We start from the raw sequence: 19,926 nt of genomic DNA on the forward strand, positions 1-19,926 counted from the left end.
ATAAAGAACGCATGGAAAGTTCTGGAGCTGGAAGTCACACAATTATCTTGATGTTGCTGAACTGTGCACCTCAAGCAGGACAGTTGCCGAATGAGAAACCAGCCTCACTGAGAGATGTGGAGGCAGAGGCAGGGTTGTACTCCCATCTGGATGCTGTTGGCACAGGTGAGAATGCAGGAGGAAGTCTGGCAGGCTTGTAGCTAGCAGCAGCCTAGCTGCAGTCAAGGGGCAAGAAACAAGGCACCAATGAAGGTCCAGAGGAGGGCCCCACCCAGGCTGAGGAGTTAGGGTGGGGCTCAGAGGCCCAGAGCAGGAAACAGGCAACTGGGGGGAGGCAGGCAGGGGCAGCTTTGGGAACAGAAGAAATGGTAAGCAGGCCCAGTAGCCTCTGTGAGGCCTGAGTTCTCTGTCTAAAAGCTAAAGACACATGGCATATCACAAGCAGGCAGGTGATAGGTAGCCCCAGCTGGGCTTGACCAAGCAGGTAGCCACTCAGGCATGCAGACGGTGTATAAAACAAACCAACTGTCCCTATAGTCCTCTATGAGATTAACCCCCTTCAGTAGGCCAGGTGGCTAAGAGGCCCATGTTGGCACGGGGAATACTGAGCAGCCTTAGAGAAACGTACTCAGGGTGACAGGCCAAGGACTGGGTGAGCTCACACAGGATTCTAGTGGTCCACAGCAATGGAGCAGGGACACTGGTTATAGAGCTGAGATCAGAAACCAGAGAAGGGCAGTTCCCAGTGCTAGGCCACAAGCCTTGCAGGGTCTGAGTACCTGGCAATGCTGACCCTCATCAGCTCTGGAAATGCCACACTGCACAGCTGGGTGCAGAATTATGAAATCACATTTAGCAATCCTTGGCCTGAGTGAGTCCTCTGAGTCATCACACGCTGTGATGAGGGCCACTAACCAGACCAGACTGTCCTGGAACTAAACACTAAAGCTTTGGTGTGGCCATGGGAACTAGCTGGGCCACTGCCTGCCTCACAGGGCTCTGCAGATGCAGCCCAAGTTCCAACAGCAACAAAAGCTCTGGGCCATCAATGGAAGGGAAACCTTTAAGGCCATGTCACAGCTGTGCAAGTGACTGTGTCAGACAAGCACCACTGAACACACACTCACTGACACGGGTGCCACTGTCTGCTGATGGGGGGAGGGCTGGGAACACACCACTGGTTTCCAGTCACAGGAAAGATAAGAGACTCTGAAAGTCAAACCCCACTAAAACTTGATGTATGCCCAGATCATCTGACAGGGAAGCAGGACTAATGTCAATCACCTTTCATAAATTTTCTTGGAAAAAAAAATACCAACCATTTTTTCCAGAGATGATCATTTCCTCTGCTGTCCGAAAGCCCTTCCTTGTAATAGTGTTCCTCAGTGGACATCTTAGGGGGAAAATCCCTGAAGAGGTGCTAGCTATGCTGCCAGCAGCATCACTTTTGGGGACTGGTATGGACACTTCACATCCCAGAAGCTCAACATCACGGGGCTACAGAAAAGCAGACTCAGCAGTGGGATCTCATAGATCAGCCCAGCCAGCTGCTAGAAGGCCAGGTGGTCACCAAGCCATAGTTAGTCAACCACAGACACCAAGGGCCAAGGGTGCAGATCACCCCGAGCACCCAAGGCTGTGATCCCTCCACAGGGAACCTGCAACTATCAGTCTCAAAGTTGTCAAGCAAATCATACTCTCTTTTCACAGCAGGTTTCTGACAAAAAAAAAAAAGCAAAACTAGTCAGAATCTAGGCAGAACCATGTTTAATACAACGCCCTCTGAAAACCCATTTCAAAATAGAGAAGTTCTCCCAAACTGTAGAAGCCATAAAAATGCAAAATACTTCTTTAGGAAAAACTGAATCAAAATTACGCCTCAATTTTCAAAATAACACACAAGTTTTTCCACTGGTCAGGCACCAAGGTGACAAGACAGTAACTACGCTCAGTCAAAATTCAGTTGTTCTCGATCTGCTCCAGGTCCAGGTCGTTGTGGTCCAGTGGGAAGACACCCTCCTCTCCTGCACTGTCCCAGTCACTGGGCTCCCCACTGCTCCCACCCTCTCCTGTGCTGGCCTCTGGCTCCCCTGAAGCCCAGGCACTGGGGCTGGTTGGGCCAGGTCTAGGGATCCTTGGGCTGGAGCCAGGTGTGATGATGCCCACAAGGCCCTGAGAGTTACATGGGGAGGACACAACAGTCTTCGCCTGGGTATCGTCCTCATCATCTTCATAGTCCAGGGAGCAAAGGCTCTTTGAGTTTTTTAAAGTCTGCAATAGAAAAGACATGGGCTGAAGGCATTTCTGATAGGTGTGCAAGACAAAATTCTGCCTGCCACAGCACTGTGTCCTCAGTGTCCCGCCCACTCCAAACAGTCACCAAGCACCAGTTACCTTGGGCTGTTTCCTATACTCTGCTCATCCCATGCCTGGTCTTATCAGAAAGCAGGGCCACAGAGTTCCCATAGTACCTACTAGGTTGGTCCTGGGAAGACCATTTAGTACTGGACCCACCCAGAGAGGGCTGCATCAGAGCCCATCTAGCTCTCAGGAGACAGACTATCCAGAAGATCCCAATGCAGCCCATCTCCAACAACACCCAGTTGTTCCCAAGAGACCTCAGGCAAGGTCAGCCAGTTGGAACTCATTAGACACCCAAACACCCATGATTCATTCCTCAAATCCTAACAGTCTCAACCCTGCTTCTCACCTTCCTCTCTCAACTTCTAAAGGCTAACCTTCCTCAAATACAACATGTGGAAAGCTTTATCATCCTAAATCATCTAAGAAAAACACACACACACACACACACACACACGGGGCCACTGATTACCCTTTTCCAGGCATGCACTCTGAGCCCTGCCAGCATCTTAGGATGCCTCCAGTATATACCTATCCAAGACATACCCAGGGCATAGAGCCATAAGGGCCAGCTGAGAGGCTGTGCTGTCTGCATGTTCTCTGGAAATTCAACTGCCAGTCTCTGCCCCAGACCAGAGTTCTCTCCCAGTTCCAATAGTACTTGCCTACTCAGAGGGCTTCTTAGACTGTTCACATGTCTCTTAGAAGTCACCTACCTACATCCTCAAGATGCACATATAGAAAGGCTATATCAGACCAACTACCTTTGACATGGCTAGGCCTTGTTTCCCAGCCCCTTCCCTGGTATGACCTTGTGTTCCCCTTCCAGGAGTGCCCAGTCCCTTTCACATGCCCTATGTTCTCTCCGCAATCTCCAGCAGGCTCCTCTAAACTGGCCTCTGACAGGTGCCATGGCTGAGGAGTCTAAAAGGTGTGTGAGTACAGAGACAGCAACACAGATGACAGGACACAGACCATGCATGCCGTCAGAACACAAGGTAACCAGTGCTATAAGACAACAGAAAAAGCCTTTCTAAGTGCCTCCTAATTGAGACTGAGAGACACAGAGTCACAAAAATAGAGACATACAGAGAGAAACAAAGTAACCCAGGGTGGCTTAAACTTGCTATGTAAGGACTGGAGAGATGGATCAGCAGTTAGGGTACTGGCTGCTCTTCCAGAGAATCAGAGTTCAATTCTCCGGCACCCACATGGCAGCTTCTGTAGCTCCATGTTCCAGGGGATCTGACATAGCCACACATTCAGGCAAAACATCAATGTACATAAATAGAAATAAATTTTAAAAAAACTTGCTATGTAGCTGAACCTTGAATTTCTGATCCTCCTGCTTCTTCTACCTTCTGAATGCTGGGTTTCAGGCATGTGCTACCACTCTGGGCAAAAATCTATTTTTTGACAAGAAGATCCCTAGAAACGGTTCTATCACAAACAGATAGAGACACACAAGCCCTAGGGAAGAACAGAGCAGTGCTTTTATGGGAATTAGCTGTCTCCACAAGACAAGCTGCAGTATCTTTTGTTTTTATTGTTCAACTATAAAGAGTGACTCCCTGCTGAGCATGTGACATTTGACTGTGTACACAGCTATTATCCTAGTACTCGGGAGCTGGAGGGCAAGAGGATCTCAATTTCTAGGCTAACGGGGGGGGGGGGGGGGGGCAAACAGAGAGACCCTGTCTCAAAAAGAGTAAACCAATTTGAGAAGTAATATTCTAAAGAGCAAATCCTTAAAGATATAAGCAGCTAGATTCTGGTCACAAAAATAAAAAGGCAGGGCTGGAGAGATGGCTCAGTGGTTAAGAGCATTGCCTGCTCTTCCAAAGGTCCTGAGTTCAGTTCCCAGCGACCACATGGTGGCTCACAACCATCTGTAAAGAGGTCTGGCGCCCTCTTCTGGCCTTCAGGCATACACACAGACAGAATATTGTATACATAATAAATAAATAAATATAAAAAAAATTCTGTTAAAAAAAAAATAAAAAAAAATAAAAAGGCATAATTTATTTTTTACTCAAATCAAGATGAATTTGACTATCCATGTCACTGTATCAGCTGGAGGACCTGTGCCAATTTGTTTCCTGTGGCCCTACTGGACAATGAAAACATCCAAGTGCAGGAGAGTAGGCCATGGGCACACACCAGCAGCCCGATCTCCTGTCCTGGGTCTGCAGTCAGAAGCCTGCCTTCAGGACTTACACACTGGTCTAAGAGATGTGTGAAAACACTGCTGGGCCCCACTGCCCTCCGAGTCAGCTCAACAGGGAGCAGCAGCCTCTAATGGGCTCCTCTATTCATAGAGAAATAACTACCAATCAACAAAGAACCTGACACAAAACCACCATCTCTGAGAAAGCCAAACCACAGGTCATACTTATGCTGACTTGAACTGGCATGTCCCCAAAGGATGTCCCCAAAGGAGGACCAAACACCTACTGCCACTCATGATGATCTGCATGTAAGTAAACAAACTGACAGGAGCTACACATGCCAGAAATCCTTACAGTGCAGTGACACTGACATGTTCTGCTGCATCCAGTGACCACCACTGCAAGCCTCCTCAGCCATGGTGAGCCAGGCGGGGTCTGGGAAAACAGCACCTCCTACAACTACACTGACACTGCTCCCACAGGCATCCCGGGGTTTGCCTCTCCACCTGCCGGCACTGACCACATGCTGAGGAAGCCACCTGGCAGAAAAAGACACCTGTGTCCACAAGCTCCACTTTCTGCCAGCAAAACTGCTCTACAGGCCAAGGCAGAGCCAGAGTCTGAGTCAGGTAGAGTAAGCCACACCTAGAGCCTAGCTGTGTGTGTGTGTGTGTGCCAGGCCAAGATTCCAGTATGGCCAAGAAACATCAACTGACTTTTTTTTTTTTTTTTTTAAATATTTATTTATTTTGTATACACATGTATGCCTGCAGGCCAGAAGAGGGCACCAGACCTCATTACAGATGGTTGTGAGCCGCCATGTGGTTGCTGGGAACTGAACTCAGGACCTTTGGAAGAGCAGACAACGCTCTTAACCACTGAGCCATCTCTCCAGCCCCCCTTTTTTTTTTTTTTTTTTTTTTTTTATCAACTGACTTTTGTACATAACCATGAGGGCCTCCCTCAGGTGTCAGGAAGGGGAAACATCAGCCTGTTCCACATTACAGAGGCCTGAGGAACACAGAACATCCATTCCTTGGTATTTGACAAAAGATGGCCAGAGCAAACAGTCTGTCCCTTATATGTCACAGGGAGTCCAGTCCTTCTTACCACCCTGCAGTGCCTGCCCCAGCTCTGCTCAAGAAGAGAGGTCTCTGCTCAGGAAAGGGAAAATTTCAAAAGTGGATAAGGGTTCTAGGAACAGTGGGGATAGGGAGACTAAATAAAGCCCTGTGCCCCAAATGCAGAGTTCCAGGAGCCTGGAGGGCTCCACTCTCCAGGCAGATTGACAAGTCTTCCCAGGGATTCAGTCTCTAAAGAAATGGCCAGAAACACAGGAGTGCCAACACCAGACTACTCCAGAAAACTCAAAGCTGAGGTGTGCTCAGACCCATGTCTCAGATAGGAGCAAATGGAAGGTGCCACCAAATACTAGAGAAAACATCTCGCCTGAAGACAGATCAGAATAACCATGAGGGACACCCGTAAGGACAAGAGCCAAAACATAATTCTCCCTCTCGCAACAAGATGCAGAGAGTTCAGAGGGGTAAGACATCCCTAGCCTTTCAAAAGAAGATTCACTGGACTGGCAGAGAAACACCAAGGAGAAAGGAAAAGTCACAGTGGGGAAACTCAAAGGATCGTCCCAGAAGTGGACGCCCAGTCGGCAGACTTCCCTGGGTGGGACCGGCTTCCTACACAGGTGCTGGAGAACAGACTCAGGTCCTCAGGCTTGGATAGTGAACACTTTACTGAGAAGTCTCCCCAGCCCTCAAGCATTCCTTTCTTAAAGGAATGCTTTCAAAAGTCCTCACAAGGACTTTAAGGTTTTTTGAGACAGGTATGTGACATACTTTTAATTCCAGCACTGGGGTCACAGAGATAAGAAGGTTCCTGGGCCTCTGGTCACTTGGCCTAGCCAAACTGGTGAAGCCCATGTCCCAGAGAGAAACCTCGCTTCAATTAAAAAAAAAAAAAAAAAAAAGCGGTTCCTAAACTAGCATAATCCCTTACTGCATCATAAATATTTGCATATTTGCTCTTATACCACAGGTAAGTGTAGTCCTCAGCCCTCATCAAAAAAACTTCTCTGAGCCGGGCGATGGTGGCGCACACCTTTAATCCCAGCACTCGGGAGGCAGAGGCAGGCGGATCTCTGTGAGTTCGAGACCAGCCTGGTCTACAAGAGCTAGTTCCAGGACAGGCTCCAAAACCACAGAGAAACCCTGTCTCGAAAAACCAAAAAAAGAAAAAAAAAAAAAAAAAACTTCTCTGCAACAGATGGAGACCTACAAACAATCAAAAATACAGAGTCAAGGAGCCCAGCTCCAATGGACACATTTACAACTCTCCACCTAAGGTTCAGAGAACACTGTAGAAGAGGGAACAGAGAGATGGTAAGAGTCAGAGGACCAAGGAGTTTGCTGTGAGACTGAGTTTCCTACTAATGTCAGAAAGCATCTGTATGCTTTTTTTTCCTCACCAACATGACTACCTAAACACAAGTTAAATAAGAACAACAGACATGCCAAAGAGAACCAGGGAAAAGACCACAAGGCCTCAACCCTACACAAAAAAAACTACTACAGGTATGTATGTATATATATACACACACACACACACACACACATATACATATATGCATGTAATAAAAATTAATGAAAAAAAGGCCATGAATTTGAAGGAAAGCAAGGAGGGGTATAAGCAAAGGTTTGGAGGGAAGGAAAGGAAAGGGAAATGATGTAATTATAATCTCAAAAATAAAAGAATTAATAGGTTAAAAAATACAAAATAAAGTGGGTGACATTCCTCAGCATACCATCCAAGGCTGAACTCTGGATTATTGTACACATGAACACATATGCCCACACGTAAATACACACACAAATAAAAGTAAAAGCAAATACACAAAAAGCCACAATGTTATTCTCACCTGGCCTCCTATACTACTCCCCCTGCCCCTACAACACCATCTGTCTGCACAATCCCAGGTGTTTGAGCCAGTGCCTGCTCAGTACACGGTCACTGCAAATGGTTTGCAAGCCAGTCCCATAAAGCAAATGCATCATGGTGCATGTGGACTACAATGGACCTCACAGAAATTAGCTGCTGTGAAACACTGCAGTGTCTCCTTGCCAGCTCCTCACAGCACACATGCTGGAAAGATTAAGAACATTCATGTGTCCACAAAGGTCAACGGTCAGGAACCACAGGAGGGAGCTGGGAAGCAGGTTCTGCAGGCAAGCATGACCAGGACCTTCCTACTGAGCTTCCTGTCCCGTGACTTGAAGTCACGGGATAGTGAGACAGCACAGCTCAGATGCTTCCAACTGAACTGGGCTCACCTGCTACCCAGCAACAGCTAACTATCCAGTGATGCTGACCTGTGAGTAAGTCACAGGGGTTATGGGGACTCCACAGCTAACTATCCAGTGATGCTGACCTGTGAGTAAGTCACAAGGGGTTATGGGGACTAAGTGGAGACTGACTAGAACAGACAGCATCTGAATCCTGAAGCAGACAGCTGGGGTAGGGGGGGAGAAGGGACAGCCACTGTTCAGAAGGACTGAACAATGGAGCAGAGATGAGGTGGGGCCCATAAGACACCCTACCTCCACAATGAGCCCATGGACAGATTTACTTTTCTCACCTCCTATGGAGCCCAGAGTGTTCATGGCATCTCCAGAGCAGGACTATCCCTTGGTTATCACCCCATCTTTGTTATATACTATCCCCTTCCCCAAAAGGTACCAAGTCAAGGACTCCTCTGCTGGCATCCTCATCCTACGCTGCCGTCCCCCTGGCATATGTGATGATGCCATATGCCACACCCAAAGCACTGGCTAGCAGGGGAAGCTTGGGTATCCAAAACTTGTTAACTTTCCAACAGCCGACATCACACTAAAGGCACCACCACTTCCCTTCTATCAGACCTCTACAGTCACACCAGGGAGACTGGGCTTTCAACCCTCACAGTGACCAGGAAGACGCTTCTGGAAAACCTGACTGTCAGGCAGCATCAACAGTCACATCAGCAGAATGCAAAATAAACATCAGCAGGAACTACGCTACTTTCCACAAGCCTGGGACTGCCAGACAGGCTTCTCCCAACCCAATGGCACTCTGTCCCATCTGTACTGTCCCAATATGGCCTCACCAGACACACTAAAGCAGCTCCTTTCAGGACAACCCCGGCACCACCCACAACACCCAGAGTTTGACATGCACTCACGGCAGTGCCTACAGGAGGCAAATCAGGCTTGAAGCCTTGGGACAGGTATGGGTGATAGGGAGTCAGGGAACTGCCAATGCCAGTCACCAAGAGAAGAGAGGCACAACCCTGCAAGAAGTACCATTTAATTCCAGCATTCAGGAAGCAGAGACAGGCAAATCTCTGGGACTTCAAGGCCAGGCTAGTCTACATAACAGAACAGCCAAGGCTCGTTAGTGTGGCCCCAGCTGGGGGTGGGAGGGAAGCAGAAGGGCCTACTATTCTGCTCCTAGCTAAGGACCAACACAGAGGGAGCAGAGCTGCTGGGCTCCACTCCAGCTCCCACAGGGGGGCTAAGAAACCCTATCAAAGCCCCAGATGCATCCAAGTAGACATGCCCTCCTAGATACTCACTGTTCTCTTCTCCTCCTTCCCATTGCCAGCAGTGGGCACCTCTCTGTGATCCACATGAGAGCAGACAGTGGTCTAATACACCAGTTAAAACCCAATGCTCTGCCAGGCGGTGTTGGTACATGCCTTTAATACCAGAACTTGGGAGGCAGAGGCAGGTGAATCTCTGAATTCAAAACCAGCCTTGGTCTACAGAGCAAGTTCCAGGACAGCCAGGGCTACACACAGAAACTCTGTCTCAAACAAAAACAAACAAACAAAAACCCACAAAAAAACACAAAAGAACAACAACAAAACAACTCCCCAGAATGTGTCAGGGATGTCCAGAATGTGATAGCACAGCACATCTAGGTACCTGCTGGTCTCTGAATGAGGCACAGCCCAAGTCACAAGCCCTGGCTCCTGCAGTCATCACAAGCCAAGGGTCTAGGCCTTCAGTGGTACCAAGCTCTGCCTCAGCTTCCAGGAAAGGCTTCTCACTTTATAAATAACTGCCATGCCCAAAATGTAGTGAGGATTCCCAAGAGATGAGGCTGCACCAAATGCAATGGCTTCATTGAACATCCACACTCAGTCCCTCAGTCCCTCCTTGCTTCCTCAGAGCCCAGAGTCCAGGTGCCCTATATGGGTGCTCTGCCTGTGGGGTATGACTGAGGTTTTGGGCTTAGCTGGGACAAACCATCCTCCCATCAACCAAGCTATGCCATGTGCCCTGACAAGATGGCCTTACACAGCATCTCAGCTCAGAAGAAAGTACTCAAGTAAGATTAGATGGCTGCTGGCCATAACCAGCCTTACTCCAAGACCACTATAAGGCAGAACATAGCTCCCTGCAACCAGAACAGAACACAGCCTCACCCGTGTCATTTTCAGAAAGTCCAAGGACGGCCGTGTCCACCTGGCATCCTCCTCCCGTCTCCGCTTGCGCCGGACCCTCCTCCCATCCAACACACAAGGCTGTGAGCGGCACCGGAGCAGGCCATGGTGTCGGCCTAGCTCAGGTGTGGATGTGGGGGTGCTGCTGGCTGAAGGCAGGCAAGTGTTCACATCTACAAGGTGCTCTTGTGAGAGAGATAGTCGGCGCCTGGAGGAAAACGGGCAGGGTCCTGCAGAAAGCCAAGGCGGACCTGAGCTTGCACTGCCCTCACTGCCATCCACAAAGCCACTGCTGGCTGAAGCTGGCCTGGGCGTCGGCGGTGACACAGAACTCCTGGGCAGGCCTGAACGCCCCTGCAGGGCAGGGCTCCCGAGAGCGCTGCAGCATTGCAGGGTGGCGCTCCCACCACTGTTGCACCTCCTCTTAGAGATGGGAGTCCACACCTTGGAGCTGCCAGGGCGCCATGGGGAGCGGCATCGAGCCAGCTCCTCTGGTTCCGACAGGGACCGGCAGTGTCGCTTGGTTGGTGGTGCTGCAGGTGGCCCTGTGCTCTCACGGAGGTCCAAGAAGTTGCCCACATCCATAGGCCCTGGAGATGGCAGCTGCCATTTGAGACCTTCGGTGTGAGACACACCAAGTGGGCCTAATGGGAAAGGGCCTGAGGCCACCTGGCTTCCAACGGGCCATCCTCCACGTAAGGCTTTCCAGGGACTTTTGTCCACTAAGGAAACACAAAGGTGTATGAAGAAACAGGTGAGCAATAGGAAGCCACACTGCTGCCTCCCTTCCCAGGCTCACAGACACATCTGAACATAAAATACCCCTGCTCACATGGTTGATACCACCCTATCTTCAATGGCCATTGGCACCTGAATCACCAAGCTTCACCTGGTCTTTTTTTCCTTTTTTGAGATAGGGTCTCTCTATATAACCCTGGTTGTCCTGAAGCTCATTATGAACACCAGGCTGGCCCTGAAGTCACAGATCCATCTGCCTCTGCTTCCTGAGTTCTGGGATTAAAGGTGCGTGCCACCATGCCTGGATTCACCTGGTCTTAAGGAGTTGTCTCTCCACCTGTGTTTCCTGAAAATAACCTGATTCCGATCTTACCCCCATTCACTAATATACTGTGTCACCAAAATACTTTACTTCTGTCCCTGGCTGGCCTCTAAAGGTGGACCTTTGCCAGCCAGGAGTCAGACGACGCCACTTTGTAGAAACTGCCACATTTCTTAATGACCAAATCAGAGTTTCAAATCTTACAGATAGAGGCTGTGGCTGAAGCTAGGTATAGTGGCTCATTCCTGTTATCCCAGGATTTATGAGGCAAAGGCAGAACTGACAAGCATTTAAATTAGAGTTTTCCTTTGTGTCTGAGAAACACAGTGAAACCCTGTCTCAAACAAAACAAGACTTGGCCTGGACATCTGCCTGTGACCCTGGACTGTGACCCTGCCCAACATTCTCAAGCCTCCACTTCTTCAGTTCTAAAGCAGGGTGCTGGCAATAGCCCCATGGTGGCTGGTCATCCTGCAATACCATGTACCTAAGACATCACAGGTTAAGTGCAACAAAAGGGGTACTTCTGACCCTTCCATCAAGCCTCCTGAGGAAGACAGGAGTCCTTAAGACATCTGAGCCCAGACTGTAGCTCACAAGTCTCAGCACCCCAGGAGCTAACATAAATCTATATCTCCCAGGGGATAGACCCACATGATAGCTCTCCATATCACTGCCCAGACTAGTCCAACTCTCCTCGGGTCAGTTTAAGCACTCAGTACAACCTGGCACCCAGACCCTGCATGAGCTTCTCAGAACTACCATGGCCCTAGCTTCTATTCCTCTTGTTGGCTGCAAAGGGCAGGCACCTGCTCCAGTCCTCACTCACAGACATGCAAAGTCAGGTATGTGCGTGTCTTCATATAGTTAGCCCAGCTGTGAAGCCCAAATATCCAGGGACCTGACCAAAGGATGCTCTGGATACTCTTGATGGGAAGGCATCCCACGGGTCACTCAGCCTTTCCCTGATTCTTCCAGCCACTGTCAAACTAAGGGACACTGGAGTATGGGCCAAGAGACCAACAGGAAACAGCCAGGATCACTCCATCAAGGGCCCTGGGATGACCTGAGATAGCAAGAAAGCAAGAGTGCCAATTGAGGGAAAAAGGGAAGAAAGGAGTACGTAAGAGGCCCCCAGAAACTCTGAGGAGGGCCTGAGGCAGTTAACAAGGTCCCATATGCAGGAGGGACTGGAGGAGCCAAAATCAAGCAGGAGTGAGGACACAGGTCTGGTGAGATGGGGATAGAGACCTCACGTCCTACTTCCAAACTGTTCAGCAAAGGTTAGTCAATACCTCTATTATTGTAATCTGGTGTTCGACAAGGCGACTCTGACATGGTTCTACCATGTATGCTGCTCAGACTGTCAAGACCAACACAGGGTGATTCTAACCTCAGGGTCTTTGCTTGAATTTATCAGAAGTGTGCCCACACTTAGGGACCACTGTCCTCTGTAACTCCTAAAGAGCAATGTGTCAGGAAGTGAGGGCAAGCCTAGGTAGGTTCAGTATTTGTTCAGCCAGTGTATATCACAGTAGCATGGCAGCCAGAACACGTACCACCTGATTATCCTTCCCCTGATAGCTAAAGGAAACCACAAAGTGGGCCTTGTGTCTTACATAAAGGGTAAGGCACTCTCTAGCTTCCTCCCACATCATCATCATCATCATCATCAGCAGCAGCAGCAGCAGCAGCAGCAGCAGCAGCAGCAGCAGCAGCAGCAGCAGCAAAGAGAGGCCCTGCTGAGCTTTGACCCTGGCCCATCCTTAGAGACCAGTTCTGACTTCTAGATCATGAGCAGGGAGGGTGGTGGCTCTTGATCTTCCTGTCCCACATATAGGTCACACAAAGGCCTCCCTGAACCTTGCTCTAAATATCTGACTCAGTGCAGCTCCAAAATCCCCTCCTGGCCAAAGACCCAACACCACCTTGCTCCATCATCAGCCTTTTCAGCCCTAGAAAGACCCTACCTGTGCTTCTGAGACACTTACCGCCAATCTCCAAAGGGAACAAATGACCACTTTTGTTCAGTTTCTCAGCAGAATACTGAAAGTGACAAGAGAGAAGTCTCAGTACTTATGTGAAAACTCAAGCGTTCACTACAGTAATGTCATTTCTCCCGAACACCTCCATTGGTGTTTAAAATTACAGGCACTGACCTCTAGAAAATACCGTTTCCTTAATAAAAAGGTTGAAGATTTTATTAAACATTTATTTTCTGTATGGGGTGGTTATGTATAGCTATAGGGCACATGTTAAAACGAGAAGCAGCTTATGGGAGTCAGTTATGTCTTTAAAACCATGTGGGTTCCAGGATCAAACTCAGATTGCCAGGCTTGGCAACAAATGCCTTTATCCACTGAGCCCATTGGAAGTTTTTTTTTTTTTTTTTTTAACTAACAAAATCTACCTGAACAAACGGACATTATCCAGACCCACAACGTGCTTCCTCATACTTGCTCTTGAAGTTTTGGCCTTTTCCTTTTGGATGGTCTATACTAATGGTCTTTTAAACCTCACCACCCAGTTACTTTTCAGAAAGATCCTGAGGGGCTAGAAAGACAGTTCAGCAGTTAAGAAACAGCTCAACACTGGTTACTCTTTCAGGACTCCAGTTCAATTCCCAGCATGCACACAGATGCTCACAGCCATCTGTAACTCCATTTCCAGGGGATCTAATGCCTTCTTCAGGCCTCCTCCTCCAGCACCAGGTAGACATGGTGTACATATATTCAGGCTAAACACTAATTCATGGAAAATAAAAATAAAGCTTTTAAAAAAAAAAAAAGACTGAGGGTCTGGAGTGATGACTCAGTGGTTACAAGCACTGGCTGCTCTTCCAGAGAACCTAGGAACTGGGTTCAATTCCAATTCCCACACCCACATGGCAGCTTACAACTGTCTATAACTCCTGTTCCAAAGAATACAATGATCTCTTCTGGTCCCACAGGCGGCTGCACAAAAGTGGTGCACAAACATGCTTGCAGGCAAAACACCCATAACACAAAAATGAAGAAAAAAAAAGACTTGAGTCAAGACCCATGAACCCTTTACTGGTCATGACAGTCCAAATATAGTATCCAAGCCCTAGCTTGATGGTCCCAGTCCTGAGAAGGATCCAGAGAGCAGAAAAAAAAACCCTCCAGGAAGGCAGATAAGGCATTGACAGTTTCAAAGATTAGCAGGAAATGCCATAGCAGCTGTACCAGAAGTCTTGGAGAACTACTGCTGTTTCACATAAAGAGAAAACAGGTGTTAGCACATACTTATAATCTCAGCAGTCAGGGAGGTCAAGGCAAGAGGAATACTCCAAACTTCAGATTAGTTTGAGCTACTTAGCAAGACCCTTGTCTAGTCAATCAACCAATCAATAAGCAAGACAAGTGTAGTGGTATATGCCTGTAATTCAGCAGTTGGGAATAGCATAGAGATAGAAAAAGAAGGATCAGGAGTTTGGGTATATAACATATTCAGGGTCAGGTGGGCTAAGTAAAACTCTATTCTCAAAAAAAAAGAAAAAGAAAGGAAAAAAACAAAAATAAAAGAAGTTAAAAGTTGGGTTTATGACTCAAAAAGTTACCCTTTGACAACAGGTGCCTGTCTAGAGATAGACAGGTCTTCCTCTGCAGTGGATCATGTTTCCCCGAGCATAGCTGAATGGGGGTGGTGAACACATGACCAACCTGGACTCTGTGGGCACTGGACAGCCTCAAACTAAGATGGACAGAGAAGGCTGCTTTAGAGATACTGCAAATGGTGAAAACTCTCATGCCACTGTGCATTAGTGGGCTGCCCACACCTTTCGAATAGCTGCAAAAGACCACAGTCGTGGGCCAGCACAATGGTTTCCTTCCAGGTAGCCACTCCACTAGCCAGCCAGTCCAACCACTTGTTGAGAGCAAGTACCTGATCTGTTTTCACAGCCCACCTTCCCTGGGCCTGCATCCCCAGGATGCACAGGAATGCACCCAGCAGAATAACCTAATACACTCCAGGAAGGACAGGCCTTTCTCAGCCAACAGAAATGGTTCCTGGGAGGAGCTGTGGGCCTGTACCTAACCAGATGTTTTTTCAGTGCACATTCAAGGACTGGTGCAGCATAGCCAGACTCTTCACAGAAGGCATCTACAGGGATCTATGAGAGATGGGATGAGAAGGTGAAGAACCCAAGGACATGAGTGCAGACACTCAAGACAGTGGGTCTAACACTGATCACACCCATTTGTAGAGATCAGTCTCTGTATCATACCACATCCCAGGACCTTGAGACATGGCAGCTTCTGGGCCTCCTTGAGAGATACTCAAGAAAGTAGATTTGCTGAAATAGCAGGCTCCCACTGGGCCAATTCAAGCCTGGCCCTGCCCAGATGGACATGGCTAGGGGCACCAACCGCCCATGTTATACCATCTAAACCAGTGACACGATAAACCTTCCATGCTTCTTGCTTCCAGCTCAGTCACATCACACTTTCCTCTCTCCTCTTCCCGACAGCTAGCTCCTAGCCTTTTACTCTAGCTCTACTGCATCTATCCTGGACCAAGCTAATGTTGGTGGTCTTGGCTGGCCTTCTCTGCTTCTGTTGACCTCATTATCCTCTTCCCATAGCTACTCCGATATGAATCACAGCCCTTCTGCTTCAAGCCCTTGGCACCTAAGAGTCAAATCCTAGGACCAAGGCATATGTCTTAGTTTTCTACTGTTGTGATAAAATGCCATGACTAAAAGCAACTTGGGGAGGAAAGGGTTTATTTGGCTTACATATCCCTAGTCATAGTCCACTTAGAGAAGCCAAGGCAAGAATTCAATCAGGGTATGAACCAGAAGGCAGAAACTAAAGCAGACGGTATGGAGGAATGCTGCTTACTGACTTGCTCTGCACAGCTTGTTCAGCCTGCTTTCTTATACTACCCGGGGTGCTACTATCCTTACTGAGCTGTGCCCTTACCATCAACCATTAGTCAAGAAAATGCCTAAAGTCGGGCGGTGGTGGCGCACGCCTTTAATCCCAGCACTTGGGAGGCAGAGGCAGGTAGATCTCTGTGAGTTCGAGACCAGCCTGGTCTACAAGAGCTAGTGCCAGGACAGGCTCCAAAACCACAGAGAAACCCTGTCTCGAAAAACCAAAAAAAAAAAAAAAAAAAAAAAAAAAAGAAAATGCCTAACCTTATTTTCTCAATTAAGATGACCAGGCTTGTGCCAAGTTGACAAAAACCAACCAGTATAGTATCTCCATTGCCACCAAGCCCTCATCCCAGAAAGCACTTATTGCCCAGGTCATTGCCCACTTTCTCCAGCTACACCGGTTCCTTATCTCCCTGCCTCTCAGGAGGTAAGTAAACACTTTCCCAGCTCTGCATCAGAAGCCTCAATGCACAACTGAAATGCATATGTGAAATTCAGGTTCCAGTGTCCCCTGCTGTCTGAGAATACTCTAAGTCCAAATACATGTGACAGCTGGGCCCAACTACTTGTCAATTGCCCTGTCCTTGTTGCACCCAAAACTACTTTCACAGCCAACAAAAAACTCCCATCTTCAATGTACATTCCAACTCATATCCCAGATACTCACTGTTGCTCTGGCAGCCCAGCAATACATTAGACCACTGCCTTCACCAATCCTCCACCTATGGTCACAAACCATCTATGCCTCTCCACCCTTGAGGCAGCAGTCATTCAGATACAACCACACATTTTTCCAGGTCTTTCTGCAACAGCCAGACTATTCACTATCCTTCAAGCATGAAAGGCAAAGTAAGAAAAACTGGGTGTGCGTCAGGAAGAGGGTACATAATATGACCAAATAAAATGAATACAGATCGCAGAGATGGGAGGACTCAGTCCTGCTGAATCAGAGGAGTACTGAAGGACTCTGGCTTTAGAGGAGGACCAAAGGTGCAGGATCAGGCACACATTGTGAGCCCATAATGACAGAGTCCATAGTGGCAAACATCAGCATGTGTCCCAACAACAGAGCCCTAAGACTAGGGGAGGTTCCTTGCATTCTCCTCTAGTTCTGCTGACCTTGAGCTCAAAAAGCTGCATCAGTCTTGTGGCCCAAGAGCCAGAACTGTGGCTACCACAAGTTGTCCCCACCCAGCACATGGAGGGTCAAGCAGGCAGCACAAACAACCCAGACTAGTACCACAATTATAGCAATGGAGGTACTGAATGCTTAATGACTTTTAGCTTTATTAACATTTAATTATTTAAAATTTTACTTTTAAAACTGATATTCAGTTTTGTTATTAGAAAATTGCCAATGGGTGGTGGCGCACGCCTTTAATCCCAGCACTTAAGAGGCAGAGGCAGGCGGATCTCTGTGAGTTCAAGACCAGCCTGGTCTACACAGCTAGTTCTAGGAAAGTCAAGGCTACACAAAGTTACCCTGTTTTGGAAAAAAAAAAAAAAAAAAAAGGAAAGAAAATTGTTAATTATGTTTAGAATGCCTTGACTAGGTGAATCTGCTTTTCCATGTTCACTAGGAAGAAAAAACATCCTTTAGGCATCCAAGTTTAGAAAGACTCGTGCCTACAGTCTGGGCATGAACATGGCCCAACACGGACATCATCATCATACGAGACCTGAAGGAAAGAACGCAACAGCTGTTTGCGTACTTTCTTTGTTTTGTGCTTCTGGAATCCCTAGCTGTATTTAGAGTGTATCTGTGTTAGTGTCAAGTTTCATGGCACTGAAAACCAAAGACAAAACATTAAAGTGCATGTGGAGTCATGTAATAAGTAGTTACAAACATAAAACATTAAAAATAAGTAACCACCAGATATGACAGTATACACTCATAATCCCAGCACTCAGGAGGCAGAAGCAGGTGGATTGAGTTGAGGCCAGCCTGGTCTACACAGCTAGTTCCAGGCCAGCTATGGGTACACAGTGAAAACCTGTCTCTGAAAAAAAAAAAAAAAGAAAGAAAAAGAAAAAAACCCTCAATAAATTAATTATAAATTAATAAAATAAATGACTTCATGGTTAAAAAAAATAAAAAGAGACCCACCTACTAAGCTAAAGCAGATGAACAAATCTGAGTTGATAAATCTAAGATATCCCTGGAAAGGGGCAGCAGGACCACAGGATCACTTACCCTGGCAGATCTGGTAAGCAGGCCACAGAAATCTGTGTTGGTCAGCTTTGCATTGGAAGTTGATTTGTTTGTGGTGATAATTAGACAGAACTGGCTTCTGTCCAACGCCCCCACTCAGCTCTGTCTCCACCCTAAGTGTACTATCTCCATGTCTATGTCTCCACACAGTGGGCTGTGCCCACTCTGACCCCCAAGCTAACTCACCGGGCCAGCCTCACGGGCCCTTCGGGTAAGGTCATCCAAACTCTGGTTCTGCAGCTTCTCTGTGATAAGAGTGACCATGGCCGGGGTTCTTCCTTGGTCCACATCTATGGGCACTGAATTTCCAGAACACTGGACATCAGCAGGCTCAAGTCATCAGGTCTGAGCTAAAACTCAGGGTTATAGCTCTGACTTAACTTTGCTGACCCATTTCCATGGACTCATCAGGGCTGTGTCTCTGTAAAGAGAAATTGCCACATGACCATATGTAGAATGCTTCCATCCATATTTCTGTTACATACGACATCCTGTGTACACAAAATGTTCCTAATATCCCTCTGGAAAATACCTTCCCCAATTCCAAAACCACCAAGCATGTTCCTTCCTAGAACCTCTAGTAACATCCTTTAATCTCCAGTAACTTTCTTGTAACATCTAGAACATCTAGCAGTTCTCAACCTTTGGGTCACAAATGCTTGGAGGGAGCGTGGAGCAACCATTTCACAGGGCTGCTTAAGAATATCAGGAAACAAAGATATTTACATTATGATTTATAACAGCAAAATTACAGTTATGAAGTAGCAATGAAAATAATTTACCACAGCATGAGGAACTGTATTAAAAGGTCGCAGCATTAGGAAGGTTGAAAACCGTTGATCTAGATGAAGACCAAGGCTTCTCCTGAAGCAGCAAGAAAGCCTATGTCCCCAAAGTGCAATGAATGCCTGAGAAGAGACAATGGCAGCCACACCCAGTGAGAACACCAGCAGCAAGCTACTGGGGCCCATACCAGAGGCCTGCTAGCTCCTTTTTTAAAAAATATTTATTTATTTATTTATTTATTTATTTATTTATTTATTTATTATGTATACAATATATATTCTGTCTGTGTGAATGCCTGCAGGCCAGAAGAGGGCACCAGACCCCATTACAGATGGCTGTGAGTAAACCATGTGGTTTCTGGGAATTGAACTCAGGACCTTTGGAAGAGCAGGCAATGCTCTTAACCTCTGAGCCATCTCTCCAGCCCTGGGCCTGCTAGCTCTTATAGATGGCCACACTGCCCCCAACTCCAGCCTTTGAAGCTGGGTTTCTCAGCACTGTTGCGGACTATTAAGATGTGTTACATTTGTTTGTGCTGTGGAACACCTGTTTAATGATGCAAAGATGTGCTGCATTCTTTCATGGTGCATTTGTTTAACACTGTGAAGCTGCATTACTTTGCCTGTCTAAAACATCTCTGACTGGTGTAGTAAAAAGCTGAACAGCCAATAGCAAGGCAGGAGAAAGAATAGGCAGGGCTGGCAGCAGAGAATAAATAGGAGGAGAAATCTAGGAGGGGATTGAGGAATGAGAAAAGGAGGAAGAGAGGAGGACTCGAGGGGCCAGCCACCCAGTTACACAACCAGCAACAGAGTAAGAAAGAAAGAAATACAGAAATAGAGAAAGGTGCCGGGCGGTGGTGGCGCACGCCTTTAATCCCAGCACTCGGGAGGCAGAGGCAGGCGGATCTCTGTGAGTTCGAGACCAGCCTGGTCTACA

General features: G+C 47.6%; 1 protein-coding gene across 4 annotated transcripts in view; it reads right to left on the reverse strand.

Annotated features, from left to right (window-relative positions):
* Positions 1–1,750: 1,750 nt before the first annotated feature.
* The window catches only part of Fam53a (family with sequence similarity 53 member A), a 33,812-nt gene continuing 15,636 nt past the window's right edge, over positions 1,751–19,926 (reverse strand). For 3 of the 4 annotated variants that reach the window (XM_057772213.1, XM_057772212.1, XM_057772214.1), the window contains 4 exons: positions 18,388–18,622; positions 13,078–13,132; positions 10,009–10,748; positions 1,751–2,271 (listed from right to left, as the gene is read on the reverse strand). In XM_057772213.1, the coding sequence (XP_057628196.1) occupies positions 1,960–2,271; positions 10,009–10,748; positions 13,078–13,132; positions 18,388–18,465 (1,185 nt within the window). In that variant the 5' untranslated portion in view covers positions 18,466–18,622 and the 3' untranslated portion in view covers positions 1,751–1,959. The remainder of the gene's footprint in view (positions 2,272–10,008; positions 10,749–13,077; positions 13,133–18,387; positions 18,623–19,926) is intronic. The other variant, XM_057772211.1, reaches the window with a different exon arrangement.

Source organism: Chionomys nivalis, chromosome 6, assembly GCF_950005125.1.
Source record: "Chionomys nivalis chromosome 6, mChiNiv1.1, whole genome shotgun sequence".
In the NCBI taxonomy this organism is placed as follows: domain Eukaryota; kingdom Metazoa; phylum Chordata; class Mammalia; order Rodentia; family Cricetidae; genus Chionomys; species Chionomys nivalis.